The sequence below is a fragment of the Aplidium turbinatum genome, chromosome 6 (assembly GCF_918807975.1).
Source record: "Aplidium turbinatum chromosome 6, kaAplTurb1.1, whole genome shotgun sequence".
NCBI classification, from domain to species: Eukaryota; Metazoa; Chordata; class Ascidiacea; order Aplousobranchia; family Polyclinidae; genus Aplidium; species Aplidium turbinatum.
In genome coordinates, this window is record NC_137477.1 from 30093047 (window position 1) to 30114823 (window position 21777).

Genomic DNA, 21777 nt, shown 5'->3' on the forward strand with positions numbered 1-21777 from the left:
CAATTGAAACTTTTGTCCATTTTTTTTCAAAGTTGCCTACATCTTTGATGTTTCGGAAAGTTAATAAAATAAAGTTTTCCAAAGTACAATTGAGCAGTTAAGTGGCTTGATGTTTATTACTGGTAAAGCTACTTCAGACTCACGAGGACTTATTTCTAGGGCCTTAGATAGGTCTACTTTGCATAGCAAGGCAGACTATTGTTAGACCAGTGCTAGGGGTAATGTGTCAGACAGACAGACTTCTACTTTGTGATATTATGAACCAATAAAAGCCGGGTAAGGAAGTGACAGAGATATGAAGTAATTCAAGACTAAGTTTTGACAAATAGTCAAAGGAAGCAACTTTTACCAAACTAGCCTGTGACGCTATTCGTATGATTAATCGCCCGGCGTGTCTTTGCCTTCTGAAGTCAGGTAGATATTTGCTTAAAACAACATGCAGCTTTGTACAGTAAGGAAAGCTTATCTTTGCTTCGATGTAATTGCAGTATGTGAACAATGTGTGTCAGGCTTGTGTGGTTTGAGATATCAAATCGCAACCACTATGCTGGGAACTGTAGAAGGCTGCGGTTTCATGTGCAGCACCATTGCCAAGCTATTGTGTGTTTGCTACCGGTGTTATTTTGCCTCAGTAATGTTGCTCTGACTGCGAAGCTGTCTCATGTCAAGGAAAATGTACGTGAAAATATTCTCGTTCCAACACCGCGAGACTTTCAATTGAAAAAAGTTGCTTATCGTTCAAAAACAGGTAAAGGCTCAAGATACTCCTAACGTTTTTCAAACGTAGCTAAATGTAAATACTATTTTTAATGGCCTTTGAAAAGCGGTTGATCGCTTTGCGTCTGCCAAGTGCCAAGGAGTGTGCAACTGTGCAATCGACAGGGAGCATTTGAAGAACGGTTAGTAGCATGTGGCTCTTGAAGAAAAGATTTGACACTTGCTACTTCCTCTTTCCGCTCATGAACTTCAAATCTTTTATTGGCTGTCAATTCTTGCTACAAATCGGCTGCCCAGAAACTTATCGTTTATTGGAGGTCTGAATAGCTGGCGTGGAAGCTACACCGTTATGGTTAGCGAAACGCAACTGCTGCAGTGTTGCCAACCACACTTAATGAATGGGTACCAATTTTTTTCTAAATGGGTACCAAATTGATAAACAGAGTACCAATTTTTTTTTTCACCTTTAAAAATAGCAAAACTTTTATCAACTTTATTAGCGCAGAACAAAATTATGATCATTATCAAATTATGATCTTTTTTTGTGCAATTTGCTTTTATCGTGTCAAACCACGTTAGATCGATGTGGATTGACAAGAAAGTTACAAACTTTACAGTACCGGTAGCTGAAATCTTTTTATCTTTGTTATTTACCAGGCTAGATTCAGGTGGGCTGCACGACCAAGTGACTTCAACTTCCCATGTTTCAAATGCTATTTTTATGATAGCATTTGGTTGCTTTTGTCATATAGCCTACCATGCAGCAAATCAAATTAGAAGTAACACTGCAATGGTCGCAGAGTCACCCATTGGTGCACAGAAATAAGCAGTTTAATACAATTAGACTATTAATCGTTAATATAGCAGCTCTAGCCAATGTTTTCTGAAAAAGGCTATTACTGCAACTACGTTAAAATTATTTCTGTTTTAAGCTAGTTGGCTACACTATTTATTTAGATACTGGCGCAGTAGGTCTACAAATTAGTGGTGTACCGATACTCAGGTATCGATGTTATCGGTTCAAAACAGTCAGTTTTAAAGTTTGCAACTGCCATGGCCCAAGTTTTAAACATGTAGGCATACCGTACAGTTTATTTAAAATCATAGATTATAATTAATCAGAACAAATGTGTGATGTGACAAAAATGTGATAAATAAATAAACTGATGGATTGATTGAACTAAGAAAATTAGGCTACTTTAAAGTTCAGTTCTTTCAGCCGGCTTTCTTTTATTCAGCTGAATCTAACTTCACCTGCAGTTCATTCTATTAATCTGCTGCAAAGCTCTTCTTCAGCGGAAACCTTCAACCGTCACAGCCAATCCAGTCACCTACTTCAACAGGCTACCAACACGTCAATAGGTACCCCTTTCACCTTCTCCACAGCAAAAACCTTCCACTCTTACCAACTTCAGTATTAACATGTAGGCCTACCTTCTCTTCAGCAAATCCGTGCTTCCCTGCAAACTTCGCTGTCAAATTACCAATCAGCACCCATTCTTTCCTTTAAAACCCTCATCTGGCAGCTATTTTTTACAAAAATTTTTTTTTACGAGACGAAATAAAAACACGTCCGCCCTTACCATTACCAGGCAATACCAAAGGCAAAATAAAGACCAAAGACAAACAAAAGACCCAATGTCAACCTAGCGCTTTGCTCATTGTCAGGTAGTCAAACTTTTCCGATATTGAAAAAAAGTACAATACGAATAATAAAAACTAAAAATTACAAATGGTACCAAATAGTACCAAATTTTTGCAGAGTACCAAATCATTTTTTAGGGTACCAATGCAACCAAAATAGTACCAAATTTTTAACTTTTTGGTACTCCAGAGTACCAAACGGCAACACTGAACTGCTGCTCGCTGTACTAGTGAGTGCTCAGCCTTGTGCTGAAGGTCGGGAAGAACGCTTCTTCTTCACATTACATTAAAGTTATGTATTCAGGGGCGCCGGAACAATTTTTGATTGAGGGGGGCAAGATTATAAAAAAGGGCACTTTTGTTGCTGAAAGGCCAATTTTTTTTAAAGTTTTAAGATTTTTTAAAGTTTTAAGATATAGCGATAATGCTCATCCATCAGCTCATCATGACACAAGTGTCCGGTATATAATGAACAATGGCACGGAAGAGCATCATGCTATATAATGATTTAAGCTAAGCTACCCTACTGTGACACAGAATTTGTGTCGTGAATATTATTTTGAGGCAGAAATGAAAGATTATAATTGGGCTAAAAGCGAATAGCTGAAATTGTTATATCGTATTGCAAAATGTGCAACCTTAAAAGGGCACCATTACCCCTCCTGCCCTCTAGCCACAGAACAATTGAGGGCAGGGGGGCATCCGCCCCCCTCCTCTCCCCCGTTTCCGGCGCCCCTGAATGTATTGCATTGGTTCGCTTTTATTCAAGATAATGAAAAAACAACGAAAAATGAACGGAGTAAATGTTAGAGTGGTTCAAGACGAAATTGTTTAATCGAAATAAAACGGAGTTTTTCACAAAGAATCAATTCAAAATGAAACAAAGTAGCCTTCAATCATCAATCAAAACCACGAATTTTGAGTCGAAATGCATGAAAAATCTCAAAATATTTCTGTACCAAATATTTTAAAGACTGAATAATCAACGGCTTGTTTCGTTTCGTTTGTTTCTTTCACAATAAAACGAAACAGCTTTTCGAAACAAAATGAGACCAGGACAAAAAAGATTCCCCTTGCATTGAAGCGAAATATTACTCACAGCACTAATCAATATGATGACTGAGCATTTCAATTTTAATAAAATTTACCGAGCACGACCCATTCACAGACCCCACTCATTCAAACCTGACGCCGACACCCGTCCCACTGGCCTGGCCCTACAAAGACAGGCATGGGTGCACCTCAACCCTCTCCCTGCGGGCGTCGAACTTTTCCGCTCAACATGCAACAATAGGGAATGGCTTCTTTCTCTACTTGTGAATGTGGTGCTGAGGAATAGAGTGCAGACCATATCATCAATGATTGCAACATCTTCAAGCCAGCTAAGGGGGTGGTGGAAGGTCTGCTTGTCTTTGATAATAAAACCAACGGCTGGCTGCTTTCTAGCAGCCCTTAATAGATAGACCCTCGGTCCCAGAATACCACGACGAGAAATATGAGAGACTCTTTTAACAATCGATAGCCTATTTCGTTATGATTTCTTCCCATGATAAAATCCTGCTTTGCTTATAATACAGTACGAAAAAAGAAAGCATATCGGTAGGCCTATATAAATTGTGTTACATAACTACTTTTTTGCTGGGTTGGCCGAGTCACCGTTTATTGCAACTTCTGTAGCTTTGATTATTTGTCGGTAAAAGCAATTTATAACTTATATAATGACTTGTTATAACATAATGACTTGTTATAATTATAAACGACTTGTTTTATTATATCCAGACTTATCATAATCATCATGCTTTTATTTGCGCCCATTGCGATAACATACAGTACACTCACACACTGCCATCACAGATGCAATACAACAGACAACAGGAAGCAGCAAAGTGACATATGGTCTTTGAGTCAGCAGCTCCCAATATTTTGGCATGCCATTCAGTGTCTTTGCCGAGACACAGCCGCGTGCTCTGAAGCGGTGTTGAACCCACGTCCTTTTGAACGTCGCGCAGACGTTCTCATCCCTCGGCTACGCAGCCGACTTATGCCTGGGCTTGAAGATTTAATTAACTTATTGTATACTGTAGTAACTTATTGTTTAATTAAAATATAGTAGCCTACTATATTTTAATTAATTGATTGTATGACGTAGTCGTAGAGGGAAAGACAAAGAGACCAAATGTTGTGGAATGCATTGTGTGTTTTTACCAAAGAATTCAGTTGATCACCGAGTCAAAGCTGTAAGAACGTTTAGGAGTGTCTATTATTTTGAACACCAAACTATTGTGCGACTTTCTTATAAATTTCAGACGACACAGCTTGGAAACCGTCGCGATAACCGAAAGCATGTTTTTAAGTTCTTCAATGAATTGCAGCAAATTTATACATATAACAAGAACTAAAAACAGTTTTAATGTAAGCTGATACTACACTTTGTTTGTAGATCTTCATTCAACTCTTTTGCCATTGAGTTCCTATCCCATGTCATATGATGATTACGTCATCACCCATCCTGCTCGAGTCGATCACGACGGAACATTTTTGTCTCATGACGTCAAGTATTTTAGCAGAGATGAAGATCCAAAAAACAACTCGACCAAAAACAATGGAAATTTGAAAGCCGAAAAAAAACATGTTGAACTCTACTTTTCAATAAACATAGCAGACCAGGACTTGATCTTGGCTCTTAGCAAAAGCAAACCTGTTGTCCACTCCAGTTTCGTTGTGGAGCGTTTCCGCGATAGAAAAAAAGAAAAATTAAAGAAATTGCAAAAAACTTTTCTTCATCAGAAATCTTTCATTACACGAGGTTCAAATCGGTCTTGCCATTTTCGTGGTCACGTGATTGGTCATTCGGGCTCGGCTGTTGCCATATCAACATGCAATGGATTGGTAAGTACTAGTAGCCTACAAGTCAATAAGAAATATGCTTTTAACTACGGTATTGCTAAAGTTTTAGTATTGAAACCAAGAAACTCGTTGTGATAAACTCGAATCTTTTAAATAATAATTTCATATGGAACGTATACATGATGTAGCTAAGCTGTAAAAATCTGTCTGTCAAACTGATGTTGTATAGTTTAATAAAACAAAGATGAATTTTAGTAGGCTAAGTTGTAAAATATAATCAAAATAAAAAGTAGTTTTGACGTGAATAGTGAAATTCTCCCACGGAAAGCTACTTTTAGGAAAGTGTAGGGCGGGTGTAGATTTTCGCGCAAAGGTCAAACTACGCAGGAAAGTTAAATTTACGTTGAAACGAAATGTCACATATTTCACATCTTGCTTGTCCCAAAGAATTCTCCATTCGGTTTTTGCTTTGTGCTGCAACCTTTTATCTGAAACACATTTTGACTGTTCTTGCTGGTAAACGCATCTTAGTTTGCATAAGTGGTTATTTCAAATGGATATAGTATGCCATTAACCCCAACGAAGTTAGTAATTGTCTCATATCAAAACCATATATTGCCACCACGCTGCTATACAAAATAATATAACTGTGTGTTACCGGGGGTTTAACAGCATGTTATCCTTTTTGATATCACCAATTCGCACTATTTGCAGACCATACAGTTTTTTATAAGTCTCTTTGCTATAAGAATAGTGTGGTAATATAGCAGTCGCGCAGTCGCATTCCTAGCTTTGTTAATAGTTTTGTTAAGTCACTCACAATTCAATGCTTTATGAAATGACTAGTAATTTGCAGCAACCGATCTAGAGTTATATATCATCATCAGTCGTCATCTCCGCTTGTAGCAGATTGCGCATCAACATGGGTTATTTGCTTCCAAGAGTGGCGATTTTGATCCAACTCGCCCAGTGTCGCCAAGTTGAGTCTGGTCCATGATTGGATGTTGTCTTGCCATCGTTTTGGTTCTCTGCCGCGTTTTCTTTTTCCTTCTACTTTGCCTTCTGTGCAAACTTTGCTGATTCCGAATTGTGATTTTTTAGTGTGGCCGAACAGTTTTAAAACTTTTGATTTTATTATTGCTGCAATAGGATTGGATGTAAGTTAGAGTTATATATGCACTGCAACAAATCCACATGTTTTTTTATTAGGCTATCTAGGAAATTTTTAATATATATTTGTTGGAGTGTTTCACAATATGCAAAGTGTAATAAATTAGGTTTTGTATTGACACTCATTTAAAAAATATCATTCCTCAGTTTATTGACCTAAAGTTTGGAATCCAACAGATTTATCAAGGGTTTGCGACCTTTAGTTGAATAAGATCTGGCTAGAATATTGATCAGGTTTTCCAAAAAAAAAATGGCAAGATCGAGCAACAGTAGTTCAATCCTTGGCGTGTGCAGTTCAATACAACGCAACGTGGATAAATTCTCCATACTGCGGCAGTAATAAAATAGTTTATAGACAACTGCAACTGTCGGTTTAATAGCTTGACCTGCTTCAATGACTCAATTTCCCTGCAGAGTTAACTGGATGAAACTACAAAAAAAGGCTAGAAAGCCCTTTTTGTAGTTTTTGTAGTTTAAAGAATGGTAATTTACTTAACTGCAAGGGTAAATTACCATTCTTTAAATGAAAAGTTACGTGTGGAAAGATACTACAAACTTTTTTTTCCTGTTTTCTTCTTTCACAAATCATAATATATCATCATTTTATTTTTCGTTGGGTAAGCTCGGTTTAGATTGATCTAAAATATAATTGCAAAGTTTACACATTGCAGTAAAAATAGATTCCTGACAACAATATGTGTTGCATGATAGGACAACAGTAAAATCACACTCCTATCAAAACAGTGTGTTGAAGTGGCACGTGCTTACTGCTTCACCTCTCTCCTGAGGATAGCCCAAATCAGACGTTTGTTATGGAAGGAAACGTGCATTTCACGTAGGTCATTGCACAATCAGTGCCCAACTTGACAAAATAAAAAGTGACTTTTACTGAGTGTTTGGCTATGGCGGCCGGCAAATATTTACAATTAGTCAAATCGTGGAACCTGAATATTTGCAAACACTCGCCATAGTTTTCTCAATGCACAAACAAAACCAAGGTCTGTAAAAGCGTTTGCTTTCCATACAACTTGATCACTCGCGATAACTCGCTTCACTCGAACGTCCAACGCAAATTGAAAATTTTTTATTGCGATATTTTTATTTCATACACTATTGGAGTCAGCGCAAAGTTGTCACCATCATACATTGCATGAGCGGAAAAGCTAATCGCGATATCACCTCAATAATGTAAAATCGTTGTTACCAACAAGTATAGAATACTTCATTCCCATTTTGTTGTAAGCTAGCATGTGCATGGGTTTCATGCAGTTCTGGATTAAGCAGATACATAACTAGGTTTAGCTGGGGGCTCATGTACTTGCAGGTCCGGATTTAGGGGGACAGAGGGTGCAGGTGTCCCGGGCCCCCTTTTGAAGACCCCCCGACGTGGAAAAAATGTGATTTTGTGTTATTATTCTTTTTTTTCTTGCAGCCTTTAAAGTTTCTGCAAAATGCTGTGCAGTGCTGGATTAATACTACTGAAGCCGTAGAGGTGGTTTTTCGCGCCGTTGGCGCAAAAGAATTTTTTGCACGGGGAACCCCCGATCTAAAAGTGCCCCGAGCCCCCCACCAGTTAAATCCTCCCCTGTATACTTGCTGTAACTAAAATTTTGAGAAAGCGTGGATACCGTACAGAGGAAGCTAGCTTTGGGTTAGTCTTGGACTTGGTATCACTGAAAGTGTAGAAGCGCTTGTCGCTAATTTGGAATCATCTTTGGTAACGTTTGCCGGATTACTTGAGATATGTTTAAACTTTTGAGGCATAACATTGCGCCATTCCGTAACTAATTACCTTCTTTATTAACCAATTACAATGTATCTCTCTTCCAGTCTGCGGAATTGTTGGAATTTTTACATACGTTGTGCGTAGCCTTTGGTAAAAAAATGATATAATATTTGCAATATGACAAAGTGAAAACATCAAGCCGTTTCAAAAACTTTATTTGTATGCCTATCTTTAATGCGATTTTGGCATTCAATGCGCATAGAACTGTGTTGTGATTTTTGCGCGGTATTGGCAGCAAGCAAAATTTAAACTCCATTTTACAACTTGTTTCTCTACCGGCGGCTTGAGAGTTTTCATTTTATGTAAACAGTGGTAAACATGAGGCGTACAAATAGGTATCATATGCACTTCAGCGCCGCATTTAAGCTATTAATTATGATGAACGCAGCCTGAGCCTTAAATATCGACGTCAGGTGCTGTGCGGCTGTTTGCACTTAATCTTATGCTTGCAGGTGCCTCTGACCGGGCATGTTTATTTTCCTCATCTTACCTCAATAATGCAAGTGATAAATGATGTATGAGTTTACTTTATATTTGCTGTGGGCTTCCGGCTTGTGAATTATAGGCTTGCATACCTCAGGTACAGGTCGACTCTGCAGGCTGACGCACATTGTTTAGTCTAGCAGAGAGCACAGATATGTTTTAGGTTGAGGGGCAAATCCTGCACGTGGAAAGGTTGCTTCGGGTATCTTCGCATTTAAAACATTTTCCTGATTTTGTTTCTTCTGATTCACAGTCAAAAAGTAAAAATAGAAAATTTTTAATTTTTTTGAAATGAAGAAATGTTTGAACTCGCTGAAAGGTTTTTTCATAGACTCAACAAAAAGTTGCGCAGTTACACTGGGCGACTAGTATACAAATAATTTGTCTACTCCTCATGTTTTGCTGTTCCACTATTGGTCACTTATTGTTTTAGTTGTCCGTTTTTGTGAACGAGAGCAAACGTCACACTTCACTTTCAAATAACGTGATGTTTTTCTGTAAACTTTTGAGTTTCTTTACCCTCACTAGGGCTGAAGGTCTTTTTGCATCTTCAAACAGTTTAACTAGAATAGGTGTCATACAACGGAACTGCGTAGCAAAGCTGATGCTACTGACTATCAAACATTGATTTGTAAACTACAAAATACATGGCTACCACAAAATGCCTGGTTAGAGGGAAAGACGTTGAATATTGTTTTTCGTTAAACAAAATTTACAGGAAACCCTTCATCTGACTAAGTTTCCCGCCATTTATAGGTTAAACAAATTAACTGATAGTTATGGTTGCGTTATCCAGTCTCGCTGATTGCGTCTTTTTAACGTTACTACTTGTCCACTAAGTGTAACTCCGTTGTTGCAGACTACAACGTGCTGCTATTTTATTTCAAGGTTGAAATAAAAACAGCTTCGCGACAACACAGAACTTGTCTACAAAATGAAACAAAATTTGTTTGAAATTTTTGAAACGCTTTAGCTCTTTCGTGAGTGCGAATCGAAAACTTGATTGAAGCATTTCGAATTACTTCAAACAAAGCAAGCAATTAATCAAGCCCTTTGGCGCAAACACGTCAAATTGTTCTCATGTCATTACCTTTTTGGAAAAATAAACGATATTCTAACTCTCTTTCGAAACTGTTTGCATTTTTGCAACTATTGGAGTGCCATATACGAACTAATTACTTTTTAATGGTTGACATTTCAGCCGCATATGACAAAGTGATCTCTTTTTCAAGATAAGCGCTCATGAGGTTGGGCGAAGTACGATTCGTCATATAAGTTCTACAGGAAATATGTGCGAAAACCACGAGCGTTGCCGCATAAAGCACATGCCTTATTAGGCTTTGAAGCTAATACAAAAATTTTCTATGAATCGTTCAGGTTTGAAATGACAAAGCTGATGCGTTTACTACAACCAAGTCAAGACCGACTATAAAGTTAAAGACGGTCTTGCTACAGCACGATGTTGGAAGCAATAGCGTTTTCCGCAACATATCTGCAAAGAACTTTTATAAATAATATAGCCTATTTTTTCTCAGAAGGGAAATAGTTTCTGTACAAGTTTACTGAACTTGCTGGAATTAATCTCCACTCTGTAGGAACTGTTTGTGCAAGCGGTGATGTACGTCTGCATATTTGTTGCGGTTTAGTGTTGCTTGTTTCTCAAAACTGTATTTTTTGGGTCTTGCAATGTCCACTGGATTGCCACCCGCATACCAGACAGGTTTTTTCATGCTTGTCTGCTCAACATGCTAGACTGTGATGCGTCTGATAAAATATTGCGAAAAACTTCAAACGAATTTGTTGTGATTCCGTTCATCTTACGTTGACTAACGTTTTCCACAAAAAAAACTTTAAAAATAGAAAAAATTCTCGTTAAGCGTCTTCTTTTTGTACAGTAACAAACAGAACACGATTTCTGATATCAACGTCCTGGTGATGACTTTGAACCAGGTTATTTACTGGATGTGAATTGAGTGAACTACAGATATGGTTTTCCTACGACATAAAATTGTAGCTTATAAGGTCAAGGTAAACGGGGCTCTTACGTGTGTTCATTCTTACCAATGAACGACAAATCTCTCGTCAACCATTCAATGTGATCGATCGCAGACAATGAGTAGAAGGCTACAAGTGAAATGTAAAATACAAGAATTATAGAAATCTTTTTTCAATTCTCCGCAAAATCTGCAAAATTTTAAAGTCAACATATCACTCTTTTAAAGCGTTTCATAGGCTACACCGCTACATGAGTTTTTATAAATAATGCAACAAACATTGCGATATCGAATTTTTGGATAGTTTGTTGCCGGAATGCTTTAAACACAAAAAAAAAATTCACATCTGATGCTGACCTCATTTCTCTTTACCGCAGCGATTCCAAAATACTTTAACTGCCATAAAACCACAGAAATGCCATTTAACCAGAATAGATGTTTGAAGATACGGACAATTTAACGCAATTGCCTTCATGCGTTTGTGCACACAAGTAGATACAATCCTTGTTGTACAACCCAAGCTTAGCATAAGCTTATTTAAGATAACAATTTTTTTTTATTTGTTATCGTGCTAAAGCTGAACTGAAATTTTGAAATACGGTACTTTGCGGATATTCCGACTTATGTTTTTATGACTTATATTTTCGACTTACCGGTATGTTGTTATGATGTTCCGACAATAGAAGCACGGCCACATGCAGGCTAAGTTCCCTAGCAAAATTTAGCAAAAAAAAACTTTTGATTGCACACTGTCATGCTCTAGTGAACATTGAACAGCGTATACCAACGTACTGCAAATGTGAAGTTCTGAGATTCCAATGACATGCTTGGCTTATACACGCAGTATGTTTAGATGCTTTATTCAATGGTGTTTTTACAGACTGGTCTTATAAGGCTCGAAGAGAGTGACTATTTGATTGAACCGCTTTCGACATCCTCATCCCACGACAAGAACACTGTGAGGCAGCAGCCACATAAAATCTATAAAAGGAGTGTGCCAACATCAATCCGTTCGGATGGAGATGACATGACGTTATCTTTGCGTACTATTGCAAAACAACACTCACCCAGGTATAGGAAAAAGTCCAGAAAAAAAGCAGGTAACATTTAGATGATTGGCATACGCATATATCTAATCATAAAGTGAGCAAGGTAGCCTACTACTCCACTAAATCGTCAACAGTACAGTTGACAAGGGAGGTCGGATCATGAAGTGAGCAAGGTAGCCTACTACTCCACTAAATCGTCAACAGTACAGTTGACAAGGGAGGTCGGATCATGAAGTGAGCAAGGTAGCCTACTACTTCACTAAATCGTCAACAGTACAGTTGACAAGGGAGGTCGGATCATAAAGTGAGCAAGGTAACCTACTACTCCACTAAATCGTCAACAGTACAGTTGACAAGGGAGGTCGGGGCACTTTTGGACCTGAGTTCGGGATGATATTAAGTCCCGCAATCTTTCCAAATGGCACTCGAAGATACTTCCGCATATTCTTTGGATATGGCACGTATTTTAGAAGTATCTTGATTTGGGTCATGATAATCTCATGGGTACCTGGCCCAAATTATCTTCTCAATGTAATTTTTTATTGTCGAATCAAGGCAATTTTATACAAAACTTTTTCGAAAAGTAAATGATTGAAATTCTTGTGTCTGCATGAAAAGAGTTTGGGACTTAACTTCAATTTCAAAGCGAACCTTGTGACTCTAATTTTTATGGAAATTTAGTTTTTAATTAGATGATTTTAGTTAAGTTAGTCGCGAAGCTATTTCAGATGGGCCGCAAAACTTTTTTAAATGATATTATACAGTTTCTATTAGATCGAAAAATGATTGCATCATGATTACGTAACAATTATGCAACAATGTAAGAAATGCGTAACAATTAGAACTACGTGTTGTGTCGCATTAACTATTTCAGTAGCCTCGACTTGATCTGATAATATCCAAGATGCAAGCTCAAGTTTCGCATTAATGGATACATTGTTTCTTTTCTCATTCATTTATTTTTCATTCGTTTGGTCATATCTCATTGTGGGTCGCGAACTTAAAAAGGTTGGGAAGCACTGTTTCAGAGCTCCTCGTATAGTCACCGGTGATTAATATCGAAGTTTTTTAGTGGTTGGTTGGTTCTTAACTCTTTATCCTCGGACCGACAAAGTCTTTGGTAGCTTATTCCTAACAGTTTCACATACTTGCGAAGACTTGGAACCACTGATGCAAGCCGGGTACCTTATTCCGTCTACTAGATGCCGCAATGCGTTCAAGTAGGCACTTAGCATGGTAACCTGATTTAGGTTGAGAAGGAGCGATCTTCCTGGCGTCAGCGCTACCTTACTACTCACTATAGAACAGCGAGCATTGTGTTTCGCTAACCATACTGGTGTAGCCTCCACACTATATAGCCTGCTGCTGCGGTTGAGGGCTATGTGGCAAGAACTAGTGGTGCGGTACTGATGAGCCCAGCCTCATGGGCAAAACACGTGTCTATTGCTGAGTTCTTGCTACAATCGACTGCCGAGAAACACCTGATTTAGATTGTCACCACAAGATGTGTGAGAGCGGGAAAGGTTTTTTATTAGAGTGGTTTCGAATACTACAAAAATATTTTATATCTGTCAGCAAACTTTTAGTCTGGATTGACCTCAGTACGAAGAAACGTTTTTGCTGGATTTTAAAATGTATAATTGCAGTATAATGCTTGAGCGCTCTGATTGCTCAACCAAGTTATTTATGTTTCTATACTTGGATTTGAAATAATCTAAATTGGATGAAGCCCACACCTAGCTAACTTTTTATAACCGTAATTTTTGAAACACAGTATTTTCAAACTAACAGGTAAAAGACGTAAACACAAAAATGCAGAACAAATATCCAATAATCATAAAATTAAAGAGTGGAAAGAACTTTCACCAATTCCTGGTAATGAACAGCAATTTTGCGGTGTGAAAGGTAAGTCACAGTGGGTGTAGTTCATGTATGAGTGAACCTCCTCCTAGTTTTTGTTTTAACTTATTATGGCAAAGTTAAATTGTCACCATAAAACCAATACAAAAATGTACTTTTCAACAATTTGTCTACATTGGGTTATTAGCTAAAATAGGCCTTCAAAGGGCAAAATATCACCAGCTTAATATGAACCTGACTGACCAAAAAAACGCTTCCATTGAAGTCATATGCCGTCATAAACATACGTCAAAAACATGTGCATCCTATTTATGTTAAAAATCAGTCTTAGAAATCTGGTAAAAGTTAAAAACGTTTGTTTTAATTTACTTACCATTGTTATGGTAACTACCCCAAGTAGTAGTAGTAAGTAGTACTTGTGCTTATCATTGTTACGCTAAGTATTGATTATAACGCTAATCACCGATACCTTTTTAATAATTCAATAGGTAGGCTATTGCAGACTGCAGTGAAACGCATTGCAATTATTTATAGACACAAAGTTGAATTACCACCAAGATTTGCATGGCCGAGCATTGTGGGAAGCCCGTCGAACAACGTCACAAAAGAGTCTATCATCGTCGGTTCAGTCTTCAACTCGCCATCGACGCTCTTTGAGCCTAGAGCACTGGGTTGAGATGATGGTCGTTGTGGACAAAAAGATGGCGGACCACTACGAAGCTATTCACGAGGGTGAAACGGAAAGATACGTTCTCACAATCATCAACATGGTTTGACATAAGCAAAATATTTGTGAATTCCTAATTTCCTTGCCTATTTTTTGGTGTAACCTACACGGTAAGCCAAGAGGATGGAAACCTGGGTTGGTTATTTTTTGGGTTGTAAATGAAAGCCACTCTAAAAAGCACGCTTAAAAGTGTTGGTAAAATCTTTCACTTTGTTAGAATATTTCATTTTCTGTTGCGAAATGTCCAGTTGTGCAATCCTCCTAATTGCAATTAAAAACTGAGAAATAGTTTAAACTTTGTCCTCTTTTGACAAAAAATGTTTTCGATATTTCACCATTTCTGCATTATATATAATTTTTACTCTTAAATGTGTCTTATTCCTAAACAGTTTCAATTGTCTCTAGATTTCTTGGCCTATGTGAAATAGTTCACTTAAATTCCTTTCCAGGTATCTGAACTGTTTCATGACGTCAGCATAGGAAATGCAATCCACATCACACTGGTTCGTATGGTGATACTGGATGATGATGAGGTGATTATTTTCTACTTTGCATCATGAGTGCATTAAGTTAAAAATGACCAAGTTTTTAGAAATTTTATTAAAGAAATAGGGAAATCTATTTAATATAAGTATGGTATCGTCGATTGCCAGTGCCAGACGAATAATTTGGAATGGTAGACTTAAAGTTACGATGATGATTGGTTGGAGTATGTACTATGTGTAGAAGTTGATTGATTGAATCTTTATCCTTGAACTGAGAAAGCTTCTTTGACAATGTAATCTGCAGGTTGCTGCAACAGATGAAGTTTATTAACCAACTAAAAGGCAAGATTTAAATCAGCTGATTGCAATCATGCGACTCATGCACGTTAGAAAGTAAATAAATTGAACGATTTGCAGTCGCCAGCGTGGCTTAGGGGGTTAGGGAAAAGTCATTGAAGGTCAAAGTCAACAAGCTTGTCAAGAAGCTTGATTGAAGTTTCTTCGTTCATAAAGTCAGGCGCTTAACCAATCGAACTACGCGGAAGCAAACAATTCACGTTACACCAAACACAAACATCACAGTACACCTTCATGAATATAAAGAGTTGGCCTACCAAATGAAGAACTTGCAAAATTTAGATGCTGGCACTGGATGAAAGAATTTTAACAATGAAATATCCAGCAGTGAGCAATATCACGTGACGATTTCAATAACGTTTGCAATCGTTTCTTATCAAGGTGTTCTGTACATACCTTTAATAAGCTATAAGGCAACGGCATCTCTGACAAACTAAAACAATTTTATGACGTGATCAAAAAGTTTTATCTTAAAAATTAGTTGAGTCTTTCTTACGTTGTGAAACGTTTATTAGCGTTCAATTATCGCCAAGACAACGTGCTCATTGTAACGCGTCGCTGTGCCTGTGAATATAATTTTTTACGACAAGACAATATTGTATGATAGAATCTTAGGAAGAATTCGAGACAAGAATGTAGCCCTACCTTAGACAAATAGTTTTACGAGTATGCTCAAACACGGTGGGTAGCCATAGGTGAAAATTCTTCAAGTATAGACTACCAAGCAATTTAGGAGGAAAATGATTGGAATGCTCAGCCGAATGAAAAGAATAGAGTCTGAAATATTGAAACTGCTTCACAGTTCAGGAAACATTAAAAAGAAAACACAAATCTGTTTTCATCTTTTGTGCAAAAATTCAATTGCGGAAATCTTTTTGTAGTGTTTTTATTCAACTCTATAATTCAAGTTTTATGTTGTATTTCACTAATTGTTTCAGGATAATGCAATGATTACCTCACATGCTGAAAAGACACTAGACAACTTCTGCAAATGGGCTAAGCGCATGAACCCTAGCAATGATGACCATCCTAATCACCATGACGTTGCTGTGTTGCTGACAAGGTAACTTTATTATAATCATAATATAAAAATCATTCGCTATCTCCGCTTGCAACAGATTGCGCATCAACATGGGTTACTTGACAGGGTTCCATGTGGCTCAAGGCAGATTGGAAGAGGGTGATATGTCACCAGATTATTACCCGATTTATCCTCATTGCGTTATGCAAGAATGGTTATGCAATCGGTACCCTTTTTAAAGTCTTTGATATGACTCGACCTGGAATCGAACCCAGGGCTACCAGCACCAGAGCCGAAAGCGATAACCACTGTGCCACGGGTATACAAAACCGGAAATATTCATTGTCGTAAATTGTAAATACTTTTGTCCGGAACTGATCGAAATTCGATCCGGAACTCATTTTTTGTGACTGAAACCTTTGACTCAAAAAAAGGTTTTGAAATTTTTGGTTTTGTTGGTTCTGACAATTGGATGGATGGTCATTTATTTTTGTTTGGACATGGCCACCTGTAGATGCGGCCTGATTTGTCACATTTTGCAGATTTTGATTACAGCTACTGCTAGTGCTTGACTGACATTTTTTGAAATGATTTCACTTTTGGGTGTTTCCTATAATGACATAAAACTTTTTTATTGTCTTGGGGAAGCAGTAGCAAATGAGAAAAAGTAAATTGAAAAACGCAAAATCAGACTGTTATTGAAAAATTAACAGTCTGACTAAAATCTTCGAAATCAAGTTTTCTTTGTTTTTCAACATGCGAGGATGTTAAAATCTATTGTGTCATCTGGGGAAAAGAGTAAAGCAAGCGTAGAAATCTAATTTTTAGAAAAATTTATTTAAACGTTCGCCCAAAGTTAGAAAAACCTGGAAATTTCTGCAAAATGTGACAAATCAGGCCGTATCTCTAGGTGGCCATGGTTTGGTTGCGAAACAAAACGCACATAAAACAAAAACATAAAGTGTGCATCCAATGAGAGAGTGCGAAAGACCGTAGCCCTAAAAAGGCGTAAGAGGTCGTCGAGTTTGCACTCTCTCATTCAAACAGTTATATGAGAACAAGTATTGCGTTTATAAATTGCAAATTATTTTAAAATTGTTACAAGTAGTTGGATTGATCCGGAACTTTTAAGCCATTAACAGTTATTGACTATAACCCTATTTTTGCACCAAAAATAGGAAACTTTTGAAAGGTAAATTGGCTGCACTACACTCGGTGTGCCGTTGATTGGCTTTACGTTTATCATACCTGCGTTTGAAAGATAGCGTATTGTGAAATAGGGGCAGGGCTAGGGCAAGACGGACAAACGGGACAAAACAGACGTTTTGTTTTGTTTCATCAAGCTATAGTTAACTATTTGATAAATTTGTATTTTTTCAGGCTTCAACCTCGTTGCTTTGAATTGCTTTAAATAGCTTTGAATTTCCTAACACTGTTATATACAATATAGGCTACATTGATCAATAAAAGTTGAGGGGTTTTGCCAAGTTTGAGATAAATTCACCAAACAAGCATTGGTAACTCCCTTTATTGTACGCACTCAAAGTGTCCGTTTTGGGGCAAAACGGCCATGCTATGCCCGTTTTGCCTCAAAATGAACACTCAGGATAAAAGTCTTTTTTGTAAATAATTAGGAGTGACGCTATCAGTGGTTTGCTGATTGCTGTTTTGCTCGTTTAGATTGAGTAGATTCAAATAAAGAAAATCATCTTTAATATCTATTCCAGGCGCAATATTTGCAGCAATTCCAACATCTCATGTGAAACTTTAGGGTTAGCTCATGTGGCTGGCATGTGTCAACCTCATCGGAGTTGCAGCGTCAACCAAGACACAGGGCTTTCTCTTGCTTACACAGTCGCTCACGAACTTGGTCATAAGTAGGTGAATTGTGTGTAAAATTTTACTGCTGAGGCTGTGAGATAAATGTCATGATGTTTATGCTTCTCCATCTCATTGCGATATGAGACTGGCTTAGAACTATATTGTAAACAGGATATCGATATCTTTTCTTGAATACCATTGTGACAGTTCTTTATTTGAAAATGTTGAATTACAAATTTAGTACATTCTCTCAGTCTAGGCAAGTTTGCAAAAAGAACTTGCTTAGCTGGGAATTTACTAGCCTATAACCTTGTTGCTTCATATATTTTACAAGTTATATCAAAATTTTATCATGTTAAGAGAATATATTATTGTTGGTTGAGCTATTGCATGATCAGAGATATTTTTAAAACTTTAAGCAACTTACAGTGACTGTATCTATTAGTGAGAATTATAAGTTGTTACTCTTCATCATTATTCTCCACCTTTATACAGTTTTGCAATGCATCATGATGGTTTATTGAACGATTGCAAATCAGATGAAAAAATCCCACACGTGATGGCGCCCCGGCTCACTTCCAACAAGTTCCCGCTGACATGGAGTCAGTGTAGTCGCCGTTACATTACAAGATTTCTTGAGTGAGTGTAAGAAAGGAAATAAAAAAGTAACTGCGTCAAGTATCAAATGAAATTTTGATTCGACCTTTATGTTGGAATTCGTTTAAAATGTCTCAATTTTTTAATGTTGAAAAAAACTTGATCAACCTTTCACAGTCGAAACTGGGGATATTGCTTGATGGATGTCCCATCATCTGAACATGAGCACTTCGACTTCTCAGATGAGCTTCCGGGGATTCTATACGACGCCAACCACCAATGCAGGCTGATGTTTGGTTCTGCATCAAAACAATGCAGTAGCTTAGAGGTATGGCGGTAAATAATTGGTTGGTTTGGTTTTTGAATCTTTATCCTCGGACTGACAAAGCCTGAGTAGGTTATTCCTGGTAGTTTCGCATACTTGTAGAGGCTCTTGACGCAGGGCCGGCTACCGAGATTGGCAGAGTGAAGTTTCCGATTGTTGTAGTGTTGTTACCGGGGAATTATTCCATTTACTCGGTGCCGCTGAATAGAGAGCAGTCCTGATATGCGTTGCTCAAGCGCACATCCCGAGAGTCGAACCAGCGCCGCGTGATCTTGAGTCAAGCGCGTAAACACTGAGCTAACGGGGCGGACAATTAATAAGCGTAGCAGGTAACGATGTCTTTATCACAGGAATCGTACTTTAGTCTCCACCTCTGAAGAAAAGCATGAACCATTAACCACTCCACCATCTCGCTACGTTCGTGAAGTCGTGTCCTAGTCTTAGGTTATTTAATAATATTAACCTCATGGCGAATTTGTCTTATTTGGTAGACAATATGCAGTCGTCTCTGGTGCACTTACAAGGGAAGCTGCAGGACAAAGCTGCATGCAGCAGTTCCTGGTACTCAGTGTGGGCCAGGAAAGGTAAGTTTTACTTAAGTTTTTACTTGTGCCTGAACAAGGAGGCAATGTACGCCTGGCATACCCAAAATATAAAACACAAGTCACTAGTCCAATATCAAGGCTAGAAAAGCCAGGCTTGCGTGGGTCAGGCTTAACCGCCTGCGAACTGGCGTCGGCCGCTTTCTTTCGGACATGCACAAGTGGGGCCTGGCTCCTTCATCAACATGTGAGTGTGGTGCCACTGAACAGACCGCAGACCATGTCATCCACCACTGCCTAACCCACCTGCCTCCACGCGGTGCACATGGTCTGAGGTTGTTGGACGACGAGACAGTTGAGTGGCTGATGATTTCTTGCCCTCCAATCTAGCCTGAAAATATCTGCTCCTATACTCCGATGATGAAGGCTAGAAACAAAACAAATATCCACTTGTTAGTTTATTTTAGCTTGTTCTGCTGGTGACAAACCTCAAGTAACATCATTTGTTCAGTGGTGTCATTCGGGTGTATGTGTTCTGGTTGGGAAACAACCTTCCGCAATTGATGGGTCGTGGAGTCCTTGGACCAAATGGACCCGATGCTCTCGAACATGTGGGGTAGGAATAACAGCTTCGGCACGCCATTGTAATCAACCTGCACCCCGCTATGGCGGGAAGTATTGCTTGGGCGAGCGGAAGAGATACAAGACTTGCAACGTGTGGGTGAGCGAAAAGACAGAGTTATTTTTATGACTGCTGTAAATTTTGATTGAACGTAGCGTTTATATTTACGAACAACATAACTAACTGACAGTAGACCGATTCTCCTTCCACCAAATGGAAGGGGTTTGCGTGTCTTTGACGGTGAAAGCAAAAATGAGTTGCTCTCCAGTAGGTTTTCGGTGTAGTCCGAGGAAACATTGCCAACATATACTAGTAGAAAGATAGATGCTCTGTCCCAGAAGTTCTAGCGACGACGATGATGCTCAAAAGATATCCGCTAATGTAGGTTAAAGCATTGTCGAATTCGTTATGTTAACGTCTTTGCAATTTTATGCTGTATCCAAAATTCAAATTTTTGCATCTTTGTGTTTCGCTCTTGTGACAGAGTTGCCCGAAGACCAACAAAACAAAATCATTCCGTTCCGAACAATGTGCAGCGTTTAACAATGTTCCATACAAAAACCGCACCTTTTTCTGGCTTCCTGTTGACAGTCCTGGTAAGCGGAAGCTGGCTCTTTTTAGTTTATCTTGTTTGTTTGTTTGTTTGTATCTACAGTTTAGAAAGTTTGTCTTCGTTTGTTTAGAACAATTACCGTAATCATCCTCCGAAGACCTGCAAAAATGAAGTTAGCAAAAAATGCAATGTTCAATTTTTGGAACAGCTGGTTGCTTTCAGTGGTATTTTACTAGCAGTAGCTTTTATCGTAACGTTGTCATCTTTTAGTGTTCTTAACAAAGCAAAAGTTAGCAAGATCTCGCTACCAGTGGCCGTTTTGTCTATGAGTGAACTACAGTATAACGTCATCACTGAGCATACCGTGTGACGTGTCACATTATAAGCTTAAAAGTTAGGAGAAACTGAAAAGAAATCTCTTCGCCATTTGCATTCGATAACCGCTTCTCTAAACCTTAGCTTAGAAAAAGGCCACTAACCGTACATAAATACTAGAACCACCTGATTTTCGACGGAATTAGTCTGCAGAACAGAAAGATTACATTATATACTGCAATACTTCCTTGTTCTTCAAGAAAGGAGCCCAAATAATCTTTCAATTGGCAATAGAATCACTAATGCAGATTTTAGGAGTGCTATGTTTAGACTAGGCCTAGAGCAGTGGTTCTCAACCTTTTTGTCTTGGTGGACCCCTTTTGGTGCCTTCGAAGCGGTCGCGGACCCCTAAAAATTCTACTTGAAAGTTTGGTATATTGCGTCTCCTTATGGAATCATAATATTATGTTACATAATTTTTGAAGCAACATAGCCTACTTAGAAGTATTTGCTGAATTCGCAACGCACTTGACGATTGATGAGATGGACTGATGAGATGGACTTATGTTATGAGCTATATGTTGACACACAGGATCAAACATCAGTAATCTATATGCTGATTTAATGTTTTGTCTACATTTTATCAAAAGTTAATAAAATATTTGCGACCGTTACAAAGATTTTTTTCATTTGTAATCAATATTAATTCGTGATAATCGCAGTCATTGCAAAACTGTGAGTGGTTATTGACTGCTGACTAACTGTGAGTGGTGATAGAAATGTAAACGTTAGTCAGCAGTCTAAGTTAATCATATCAACAACCTGTTGTCTCAAAAGAATTAAGTTGAACATAGCCAACGTA

At 38.1% G+C, this 21777-nt stretch overlaps 1 protein-coding gene across 1 annotated transcript in view; it reads left to right on the forward strand.

Moving 5' to 3' along the window:
* The first annotated feature begins 578 nt into the window (after positions 1–578).
* The window catches only part of LOC145772576 (A disintegrin and metalloproteinase with thrombospondin motifs 12-like), a 52653-nt gene continuing 31454 nt past the window's right edge, over positions 579–21777 (forward strand). The window contains exons 1-13 of the mRNA XM_082584438.1: positions 579–748; positions 4802–5250; positions 11522–11741; positions 13482–13595; positions 14085–14320; positions 14727–14810; positions 16058–16182; positions 17868–18017; positions 18457–18600; positions 18736–18886; positions 19375–19467; positions 19937–20146; positions 20532–20643. Of these exons, the coding sequence (XP_082440564.1) occupies positions 4840–5250; positions 11522–11741; positions 13482–13595; positions 14085–14320; positions 14727–14810; positions 16058–16182; positions 17868–18017; positions 18457–18600; positions 18736–18886; positions 19375–19467; positions 19937–20146; positions 20532–20643 (2050 nt within the window). The 5' untranslated portion in view covers positions 579–748; positions 4802–4839. The remainder of the gene's footprint in view (positions 749–4801; positions 5251–11521; positions 11742–13481; positions 13596–14084; positions 14321–14726; positions 14811–16057; positions 16183–17867; positions 18018–18456; positions 18601–18735; positions 18887–19374; positions 19468–19936; positions 20147–20531; positions 20644–21777) is intronic.